This window comes from Colobus angolensis, unplaced genomic scaffold (assembly GCF_000951035.1).
Source record: "Colobus angolensis palliatus isolate OR3802 unplaced genomic scaffold, Cang.pa_1.0 Scaffold416, whole genome shotgun sequence".
Lineage (NCBI taxonomy): Eukaryota > Metazoa > Chordata > Mammalia > Primates > Cercopithecidae > Colobus > Colobus angolensis.
Window position 1 is genome coordinate 723,983 of NW_012117555.1, and position 10,946 is coordinate 734,928.

General features: G+C 60.1%; 1 protein-coding gene across 1 annotated transcript in view; it reads left to right on the forward strand.

The window, feature by feature from the left end:
* Positions 1-10,946, forward strand: part of ATAD3C (ATPase family, AAA domain containing 3C) — a 37,944-nt gene that overhangs the window by 2,302 nt on the left and 24,696 nt on the right. The window contains exons 3-12 of the mRNA XM_011956403.1: positions 579-658; positions 893-962; positions 2,687-2,854; positions 3,500-3,556; positions 3,816-3,941; positions 4,249-4,373; positions 5,216-5,267; positions 6,456-6,526; positions 7,709-7,876; positions 9,452-9,560. Coding sequence (XP_011811793.1) covers positions 579-658; positions 893-962; positions 2,687-2,854; positions 3,500-3,556; positions 3,816-3,941; positions 4,249-4,373; positions 5,216-5,267; positions 6,456-6,526; positions 7,709-7,876; positions 9,452-9,560 — 1,026 coding nt within the window. The remainder of the gene's footprint in view (positions 1-578; positions 659-892; positions 963-2,686; positions 2,855-3,499; positions 3,557-3,815; positions 3,942-4,248; positions 4,374-5,215; positions 5,268-6,455; positions 6,527-7,708; positions 7,877-9,451; positions 9,561-10,946) is intronic.

The following is a 10,946-nucleotide window of genomic DNA, read 5'->3' on the forward strand; positions in this document are numbered from 1 at the left end:
TCCCGAGTAGCTGGAATTACAGGCACCCGCCACCATACTCAGCTGCTTTTTTGTATTTTTAGTACAGATGGGGTTTCACCATGTTGGCCAGGCTAGTCTTGAACTCCTGACCTCAAGTGATCCACCTGCCTCGGTCTCCCAAAATGCTGAGATTACAGGTGTGAGGTACCGCGCCCGGCCCGTCGCCCTCAGTCCTGAGCTCACAGGTGGAGTTCACGTGTTGCCTGTTGTCGCCATTGTAGCTTAAAGTTTAATTGGCAGAAGACAGAGGCTTCCTTCAGCACAGCGTGAATCAGGGCGGTGGTGTTGGGAGGTCTGCCGCACAGTGGCCCTTCTCAGGGAAGCCACAGTGGGGGCTGTTTTCCACCGCTGGGGAGTTTGGGCTCCTGAAAGCAGCCCCTCAGCGACTGCCGTCCCAGTCGATGTCACCCGTGTCTGTGTCAGGCTGTGGCATCTGCAGGGCCCCAGGTGCCCGGGACGCTTGGAGCCCTCCCGTCCTGGGGCAGACACAACCTCTGCATTGGTGTTAAGCATTTTTGTGGTTTTAAAGGCTTTTCTCTTTTTCTGTGGCTTCTCAGCAGCTTGTGAATGAGGAGAAGTTACGGAAGCAGGAGGAGTCCTTGCAGAAGCACCATCAGACCTTCTTGGCGTCCATCAGGTGAGCACTGCCCAGGCCAGCCGCAGACGGGGCCCCGCAGGTGTGAATCACTGGTCCTAGGCGCTCTCCAGCTCTCCCAAGCCTGGCTGCTCCAGGCTGGCTCCTTGGTGGGGACACTGCCCCTCTGTCCTGGCAGGACCAGGGCACTATGTCAGGGCCTCACCCTCAATCTGCTCTTGCTGCGTGGCGCAGATCTTCGTGTCTGTCCTGGTCACACCACTGCTTCCCCCGCAGGACGGCTGTCACCACGATTGGTGAAAGATTCCGTGCCTTTGTGACAGACCGGGACACAGTGACAGCCACGGTAAACACGCGTGTCCCGGGCAGGGCTGGCAGGTGGCTGTGGGGCAGCTTGTGGGGGCCTCCTGGAACCCCGGGTCCTGGAGCTGTCCCAGCACAGAACAAGCTCAAATTGGACCTGCTGGTGGGAGCTGCTCCTCCCACCTCGAGCTGGTAGAAGAAAACGCAGTTGCCAGCCTGGGCCACACAGTGAGACCCCATCTCTACACATGACACGTGCATGTCATCCCCACTTCTCAGGAGACAGAGGCAGGAGAATCACTTGAACCCAGGAGGCGGAGGTTGCAGTGAGCCGAGATCCTGCCACCGCACTCCAGCCTTGGGACAGAGCGAGGCTTTCTCTCAAAAAAAAAAAAAAAAAAAACAGAAGGTGACCCTGACTCCATTTTACCAAAACCTTTATTCCTCAGAAAACCCTGAGTTCGAAGTTCACAGATTCCTCTCTGGTTTACAGCCTCACTCTTGTACTCAGGCAGTGACCTAGTGTGGTGGCACACCACGTCGCACACGACTACGTCCTCCGTCCCCTGCTGCCCAGCACACAGTAGGTGCCTGGCACGCAGTGGGCACTTGCTCCGCCGTTGTGCCGGCGCCCTGAGCTGTGACTGCAGCGCCTGCCCGTGGCGTTGCCAGTGTGACAGTGAATGTCGCAGGTGGTGTTGCCGCCCGTGTTGGTGAGATGGTGTCACGTGAGGACACGAGGGAGCTGCTTAATGCACTATTGACTTCTGTTTGTATTTAGAGACAGTGTCTCACTCTGTCCCCGGGCTGGAGTGCGGTGGCACCGTCTCAGCTCACTGCAAGCTCCGCCTCCCGGGTTCGCGCCATCCTCCTGCCTCAGCCTCTCCTGTTGCCAGGAGTACAGGTGCAGGTCGCCATGCCCGGGTAATTTTTCTGTTTTGGTGAAGATGGGTTTTCACCCTCTTGGCCAGGCTGGTCAGGAACTCCTGACCTCAGGTGATCTGCCCATCTTGGCCTCCCAAAGTGCTGGGATTACAGGGATGGGCCACCGGGTCTGGCATAAACGATGTTTTTTTTTTTTTTTTTAGATGGAGTTTTGCTCTTGTGGCCCAGGCTTGAGTGCGATGACGCGGTCTGGGCTCACTGCAACCTCTGCCTCCCGGGCTCAAGCAATTCTCCTGCCTCAGCCTCTCAAGCAGCTGAGATTACAGGCATGTGCCATCATGCCCAGCTAACTTTTTGTATTTTTAGTAGAAATGGGGTTTCTCCATGTGGGTTAGGCCGGTCACGAACTCTCAACCTCAGGTGATCCGCCTGCCTCGGCCTCCCAAAGTGCTGGGATGGCAGGCCTGAGCTACCATGCCCAGCCAGCGTAATTGATTTTTAAAAGAAATTAGAGATTTCGGGTTAGCCTTGTTTTCCAGGAAGAAAGTACCAGTTTAGTGGCCAAGAAAGTAGCAGAGGGTGTGGCCCTGTGACATATCCGGCTGGGTCTGCCCAGGGCTCAGCGACCGGGGCTTTGCAGGATTTATGCTGCCAGTTGCAGAGAAAATGGCCCTGAGTGAGGGCGCTGTGGCGGCCCCGCCTGCCTCATGTAACAGAGTGACTGTGGGATTCGGGGCCGGGAATTCGGGTTCCTGTGCTGCCAGCACACAGCCCTGTGTTTCTCCCTTGGGCAGAGAGAGGGTGGGGGCAGCCCCGTGCATCTCCTGCTGGTGGAGGGAGGGAGGGTGGGGCAGGCACACCAGGGCGGTGTCTCTGCTGCAGGTGGTTGGGCTGACGCTGCTGGCTGGCGGGGTCTACTCTGCCAAGAATGGAACAGCCGCCCCGGCGCGCTTCATCGAGGCTGGGCTGTTTAAGCCATCCCTGGTGATCCGGAAGTCCCATATCACGGTGCTGGAGGCGCTGCAGGACTCTTTCCAGGTAGCGGCGCGGGCCTGGCCCTCCCTGTGTGCGGTTCCTGGCTGAGTCACCTCTGCCCCAGGAGCAGAGCCCGCCCATGCACACCCTCCTGTCCATGCACACCCTCCTGTCCCTGCCCTTTCCGCGGATGACCGGCACCCGCACGCTGCTTCACGCCTGGGTTTTCCTGTCCGGGCGCTGTAGCTTAGGGGTCTGCATCAGTGAGACCCTTCCCTCGTCTGCCTCGGTCTCCCCTGCTCGGGGCTCTTGATGGGGCCTGGGAGCACATCAGGGTCCTTGCAAGTCCTGGTACTTGGGTGTGCTGGTGTGTGTCAGGGAAGCTGCTGCAGGCCACAGTGTCGGGCAGTCTCCCTGGAGAGCCGCACCACTGGCCAGCCCCCGAGGTCCCTGCTCTCCACACGGGGGTGGTGGGGTCTCCACAGGTGACTCGGTGGGTGGTTAATGAAATAAAAGCCAATAAGGAACCGGAAAATGCCCCCAATCCCAGCAGTAGTCACCCTGTCTCCCGGCACGGCGGGGTTCCAGCTCCTGGCCAGTCCTGGCTGTGCTTTTGGGCAGCTCTGTTTCGGTGTGTTACCGAGCGTGTCTGTGCGTTGGTGGCTGTGCCATGGCTGTGGTAGGTGACCCAATGCCCTTCCCCTCCGGCAGGTCCGGCAGCGGCTCCTCCGTCGGCCCCAGGACGCGCTGGAGGGTGTAGTGCTTGAGTGTAAGTCGGTGTGCCTGGGACCGGGGAGGTGCAGGGAGGGATCCCGGGAGCTGGGCCTGGCTGTGGCCCTTGCTGGCACTCCTGGTGTCACCCAGGAGCTTTCGGCTTCTGAGATGCGACTGCTGGGACCGTGCCACGGATAGGCTGCCCGTGAGCTGGGCGGCACCCCGAGGAGTGGAGTCCACAACAGGGCATTTCTGCAGCCCCTGCCCTTGAGGCTTCCATGGGCGCAGAGTGGGTCCCCCAAGCCCCCGTCTTCCCCGGCAGCCCAGCCTGGAAGCGCAGGTGCGCAACTTGGCCATAGCGACAAGGAACACAGAGAAGAACCGCAGCCTGTACAGGAACGTCCTGCTGTACGGGCCACCAGGCACCGGGAAGATGCTGTTTGCAAAGGTGAGAGCACCTGGCTGCGCAGGTGGGCCAGGGGCCGCTGGGGTCTCACCTGCCTGCAGGTATCTGGGGGTCTCAGTCACCTGGGGAATGGACTCTCCTTAGTCCTTTGCCCACCCTCATGTAGGGTCAGTGTGCTGGTGTGGGCAACAGCGCCTCCCATCTTCCAGGTGGGGGACGTCTCCTGTCTGGCAGGCTGTGGCTTCCAGGCTGTGGCTTCCAGGCAGGGACGCCCGGCAGGGTGGAGTGTGCAGGCTTTGCCGAGGCAGAGGGAACACCTGTTCTGTCTCCCCTCACTCTTCCCGTCTAGAATCTCACCCTGTACTCGAGCATGGACTACGCCATCATGACAGGCCAGGACCTGGCCGTCATGGGGTGGGAAGGCATGATCACCATAAACGAGCTGTTTGAATGGGCCAATACCAGCCGGCACGGGTGAGACGTCCCCACGGCGTGCACACAGGCCCTTCACTGCGGCCCAGCAGGCTGCCTTCGGGGAAGGGGGTCCAGGTGGCTTTCCGGGACCTCGTGGTCTTTCTGCAGCTCTGTCCTTGTGGCCACGCAGGAGGCCCGGTGGAGGGTCCCTTGGAGGGAAGGACCCCTGAGTGTGGACCCTGGTGGACAGGAGGCCCCCAGCGTGTGGAGGCTGCCAGTGGGATACTTGGCTCTGAGCAGAAGCGAGGTGGGTGGGTGTAGGGAGAGAGGGGTCTTCACAGCTGCAGGGGCACCTCCTCCACGGCCGCCCTCCCTAAAACACGCTTGCAGGTGGGCGTGGGCACTGGCTCCTTTTGGTAGAACCATTTGGAAGTTAGCCGAAGACAGCATCGCACACACCCTTTAATAGGTCCCACAGTGACCGCACACAGGGCACAGCCTGGGCACCCTTGCGACCTCAGCTGTCCCCGTTGGCACCATGTTCCTCATGGCTGGCACCCTCCCCTCTGACCTTTGACCTTTCACTTTAGAAGATCCTGCCCCTGGTGTGGACTCTGAGCGGCCGCCAGCGCTGCACTGGGCCGGGTGGAGGTGAAGCCTGCGGGGCAGAGTCTGTCGCCCCCGTGTGCCGTTGGCTTCCCGGGTCCTTGTGAGGCTGGGCCGTGGTCAGCTGCCCAGAGGCCAGGCTGATGGGCTTCTGTCAGATCCAGGACTTAGGGCTCCCGATGGGGCAGAGGCTGCACCCTGTAGGGATCTGCCCGCTCAGCCTGCCACAGCCCGACGCTGCTGTGGGCCGCTGTACGTGTCACTCTCGCCGTGCTTGGCCTCCCTCTTGTTCACAGCTTCCTGCTCTTCATGGACGACGCGGACGCCTTCCTTCGGAAGCCAGCCACTGTGAGTGTCACTAAGCCTCTGTCTGGCCACAGGGGGCTGGTGGGGCGGGTGCGTGTGTCATCCTGGACCAGGCCGCAGCCCGCTGCTCAATTCCTTTTTCTCTAAGTTTTGTGTGAAAGCCAGCATTTTTTTTTGGTCAGCTTAATGTTAAGGTGTGGCTTTTGAGGGTTGTTTTGTTTTGTTTCGAGATGTTGTCTCCAGTCTCTTGTGGGAGTGGAGTTCAGTGGCATGCTCTCGGCTCACTGCAACCTCCGGTTCAAGCTATTCTCCTGCTTCATCCTCCCAAGTAGCTGGGATTATAGGCACCTGCCACCATACCAGGCTAATTTTTGTATTTTTACTAGAGATGGAGTTTCACCATGTTGGCCATGATGGTCTAGATCTCTTGACCTCCTGATGCACCTGCCTCAGCCTCTCAAAGTGCTGGTATTACAGGTGTGAGCCACTGCACCGGTCTATTTTTATTTGTTTGAGATAAAGTCACATCTATCCCTTAAGCTGCCTTGAGGTGGCGCAGTCTTGGCTCACTGCAACCTCCACCTTCTGGGTTCAAGCTGGTCTCCTGCCTCAGCCCTTTCAGTAGCTGGGATTACAGACATTTGCTACCACACCCTGTTAATTTTTTTGTATTTTTAGTACAGATCGGGATTCACCATTTTGGTCAGGCTGGTGGAGAACTCCTGACCTCAAATGACTTCCCCGCCTGGCCTCCTGACATGCTGGGATTACATGTGTGATCCACGGCACCCAGCCATACAGTCCTTTTTTTTTTTTTTTTTTTGAGACGGAGTCTCGCTCTGTCGCCCATGCTGGAGTGCAGCGGTGCAATTTCGGCTCGCTGCAACCTCTGCCTCCCAGGTTGAAGTGATTATCCTGCTTCAGCCTCCCACGTAGTTGGGACTACAGGTGTGCCACCACCCTGGCTGATTCTTGTATTTTTAGTGGAGACGGGGTCTCACCGTGTTGGCCAGGATGGCCTCAAACTCCCTACCTCAGGTGATCTGCCCGCCTCGGCCTCCCACAATAATACGTTACATGCATGAGCCACCGCCCCTGGCTCTGGTCAGGCTTTTGAGTCTAGATCCATGAAAGTCGCCGGTCCCTGCTCCCTGCAGGAGGGAGGCCTGTGGGACCTTCTGCTGTGGCTTTGCTCCTGGTGCCTAAAAGGCTGGAACCTTCTCTCTGCAGGAGGAGATAAACCAGGACCTCAGACACGCCCAGGATGTCTTCCTATACCACATGAGGCAGCGCAGCAACAAGTGAGGGAGCCCCTCGGGTCCTGGGCCCCCGGGCAGGGCTGTGCAGCCGTCGCCCTTGGTTCTCACCGAGGGACCTCAGGGGCCCTGGATCACAGTGCTGGGCAGCACCCGTGGCCTCAACGTGCCCCCCTCGGATGTCCCCTGGGAACGACCCAGCTCGGGACAGCATGAAGTGTCATTGACGAACATGCGGGGGCCTCCTGGGCAGAGCCGGGGTCGGTCCTGTCTTCACGGCCCTGTGTGATGCCGCCCCAGCTTGCAGGTCCCTCTGCCCCTGGGTTTCCACGGTCCTGTACCTGCAAGGGAGGTGGTCTGATCGTCTGAGGCTCTGCTGGGGCCTCCTTTGGAGGGTGTGGGTGCCCTGGGGTGGGAGATGGAGACACGTTTGCTCCCACGGGAAGCTGGGCATGAGCAGGTCCTGTGTGTTTGGGTGGAGCCTGGGGCCTTGGCCTCCCGCACGGATGTTGGACGGGGATGCACCCTCCAGGCTTGGGGCCCTCCCCACGTTGTGCGTCCTCCGTGAGCTCCTGCCCAGATGTCTCTAGCAGGTGGATGGCCCCATGGCCAGGCTCCCCAGCCCCTCCCAAATCCCCTAAGTTTGGGTTTTCTTGGTCTCCTGGGACCCTCCAGCCCCAATCACGTGTCCCACGGAGGATCAAGTCCTGCCGGTCGGCTGTGGCCGACTCCTCATGCGTGTTGGGCTCCCTGGCTCAGCTGCTGCCGGTAGACGCTCCCTGGAGCCCTGGCTCAGGTCCTTTCCAGAGAGGCAGGCCTGGGGCCCTGCTGAGCCTCCGCTGCACCCGGGCCCCCGAGGTCCTGCTCCTGGCTTGCGTGGCCACTCTTGACCTGGACTCTGGGTCCCGCATCCCTGCTCCCAGCATGGCAGGGCTCAGGCAGCAGGAGAAGTCTTGGTCCCGGCGCTGCCTATCAGGCAGGGCGAGGGTCAGCGGGGAAACGCCACGTGGGATGAAAACAGTGGCCCAGGTTGCCGGGCGGGGGCACAGCTGGGCATGGTCGGGCAGGCAGTGACCAGGGCTGTGCCGCGTCCTCCCGGTGTTTCCTTTGCTCACAAGCTGCCACTTTAGATGCTCCCAGACAGTCTCCCTGAGGGGGCTGTGAAACTCCCATTTCCCTAGCGGAGGCTCGACCAGCAGCCCCAGTGTCCTCATCCCCACTCCACAGATTCATGCTGGTCCTGGCCAGCCACCACCCCGAGGAGTTACACTGGGACATCCAGGACAGCGTCGACATGAGGTATCACTTCGACCTGCCCCGGCAGGAGGAGCGGGAGCGCCTAGTTAGGATGTATCTCAACAAGTATGTTCTTAAGCGGGCCACAGAAGGAAAGCAGTAAGTGTCTCGCCTCACCTACCCCCTGTCCAGGGACCCTCGCTCAGGGCCCACCCCCACCCCTGCTCTCCAGACGCTCCCAGCAGGCCCTGTCTCCGGGGTGGCAACGCCTCCCTGCCCTGTGGTTTCGCACAGGAGCCCTGTGGGCCCCAAGGGTCCCAGAGGCCGCACCCAGGGAGGTGCCGCCACCCTTTCCTCATCCCCCACCTGAGAACAGCCTGGTGGCGTCTCCTCGGGTTTGGGGACAGAGCCCACCATCACTTACAAACCTTCAACTTTTTCTTTTTTTTTTTTTTGAGGTGAAGTCTCGCTCTGTCCCCCAGGCTGGAGTGCAGTGGCACGATCTCAGCTGACTGCAACCTCCGCCTCCTGGGTTCACGCGATTCTCCTGCCTCAGCCTCCTGAGTAGTTGCGACTATAGGTGCCTGCCACCACACCCAACTGCTTTTCGCATTTTTGTAGACACGCGGTTTCACCATGTTGGCCAGGTTGGTCACGAAACCCTGACCTCAGGTGATCTGCCCGCCTTGGCCTCCCACAGTGCTGGGATTACAGATGCGAGCCACTGCGCCCGGCCTCTTTTACGTTCCTCTTCACTTCCTGCTGTGTCTAGGACTGTGGAGGGCTGTGAGGAAATCCTGTGCCCGGCCACCCTCTGGCCCTGGCAGTGAGGGGAGGTGACATGGAGTGTTGCTCTGAGACCCCCACGTTGGGATTCCAGGGAGACGCTCCTCATGAGAGCCCCGTGTCGGGACTGGAGAGGATCCTCACGGTCCCCTGCTGGCTGCTGGCCTGGCCTTCCTCCAGCTGCCATGCCTGGCCCTGGAGCCTCGCGGCTCCGGCTGCACTTGTACCGTGAAACCTTCAGGCTCCCTGTCGCTGGTGGTGGGTGCAGACGGCACGGTGGGCAGAGCCCTACAGGTGATGAGAGGCCCTAGGGCTGCACGCCGGCTGCCTCAGGAGCACTCCAGATGAGCAGAGGCTGCTCCACCTCTTGGCGTCCCCAGGTCCGGGGTTTCTGAGTCCTTCTGTGCACCTGACCTAAATTCCTGCTGTCTCCAGTGACAGCAAAAAGCCGCTATGTTCCAAAGAGAGCCTGGTTCCCCCTGCCGACACCTCCGCGGCTGCCTGCTCCATGCTAGCACAGCTGTCCCGGCCTCAGTTTCCCTTTGGCCCTCCCCTGCCCTGGGCTCTCCCATTCCCACGGCTGCTCGTAGCCCTGGCATCATGACTTGGTTTCTGTGGCCTCCAGGGAGATGCTTTTGCTGGAAGTCAGGGCTCTGCCACTGCCACTGTAATGGCCATGCCCCTTATGGGTGCTGAGTGGGCAGGTGTGGGCAGGGCCGATGTGAAGCGGGGGTGTGGCCATCTCCAGGCCCCACAACCACCACCTCCCTGCTCAGCCCAGACCTGGTTTGCATCAGGGAGAGGGTGGAGTTTGGCTGTCACAGGAAGAGAGTCCCTCCAAAGGGGACATCTGGCATGGGTGCCCGCCTGGCTGCCTGTCTTCCAGCCCCCACCTCGTGGTTTGGGAGCCACTGCCTTGGCCGGCCCACTTGGGAACTTCTTCCCCAGGAGCACGAAGCTGGCCCAGTTTGACTATGGGAGGAAGTGCGTGGAGATCACTCGGCTGATGGACGGCATGTCGGGCCGGAAGATCGAACAGCTGGCTGTGTCCTGTCTGGTGAGTCAGGCTTGGGCTCACCCACCCAGATGGGAGCCCAACTGCTGTGGAGACGCCCGGTTGCGCCTGTCCCAGCACCAGTGTCACACAGGAGCTTCTGTTGAGGGGTTTTCGGTGCACAGCCGTGACACGGGGCACCCGCCCCAGTTGGGCCACTCCACACACTGGCGCGCCCCTGCTCCTGCCCTCAGAAGGGTGGGGCATGTCCGTGGCTGACGGTCACAGGTCAGGAAGCCCGTCCGGCATCCTAGTATCTGGGCTCTGCCAGGTGGGGCGGGAGGCTTTCGCTGCTCACCTTGGCAGACGGGCACCCCCTGGTGTGAATGGTCATTGGGACAGGTCCCGCCTGAGTTTGGTGGTGGGGCTGGAGGGATGTTGTGTTTCCTGGACCAAGTCCGTTGGCTTGGTCCTGCTTGACGGGCTCAGACACATGGGCAGGAGTGACCTCTGATTGTCCCACAGCCGGCTGCTCCTTGGAGGACCCCCTCCTGCAGCTCCATGGCTGCTGCAGGGACGGGGAGCCGGGACTCAGAGCAGTGTTGGCGTGGCCATCCAGAAAGCTTTGGTCTTTGGGGATTGCTGGAAAAGAAAAACTAGGTCTGTGGGGCCAAAGGCACCAAGGCCATGCACACGCATCGCCGCCTCTGGGGTCTGCAGAGTCTGTGTGACAACCTGGTCACTCAACCTAGCAGCGCTCTCATGTGTGACAGGTTCATGAAGTAGCCAGTTACCTTGATTTGAACGTTGGAGCCGGGGTCTATAGGGGCTGTATTAGTCAGTTATGCCACTGTGACAAAGAGCCCCAGATCTCAAACCCCATCCTTGTGGGTCAGCTGAGGTCTGTGTTCCAGGCCGTCCCCACTTGGGACCAGGTCTGTTTCCACAACTAAGCAAGCAGAGGCCGGGCGTGGTGGTGGCTGACGCTTGTATTCCCAGCATTTGGGGAGATCAAGTCAGCCAGATTATTTGAAGCCAGGAGTTCAGGACCAGCCTGGAAAGCAAGGGGAGACCCCATCTATACAAAAAATAAAAATATTAGCTGGACCTAATGGTGCACGCCTGTAATGCCAGCTGCTTGGGAGGCTGAGGCGGGAGGATCACTTGAGTCCGGGAGGCAGTGGCTGCCGTGAGCCGTGATTGTGCCACTGCACTCCAGCCCGGGTTACAGAGCGAGACCCTGTCTTAAAAAATAAGAATAATTGGCCGGGTGCAGTGGCTCAAGCCTGTAATCCCAGCACTTTGGGAGGCCGAGACGGGCGGATCACCAGGTCAGGAGATCGAGACCCTCCTGGCCAACACAGTGAAACCCCGTCTCTACTAAAAAAATACAAAAAACTAGCCGGGCGAGGTGGCGGGCTCCTGTAGTCCCAGCTACTTGGGAGGCTG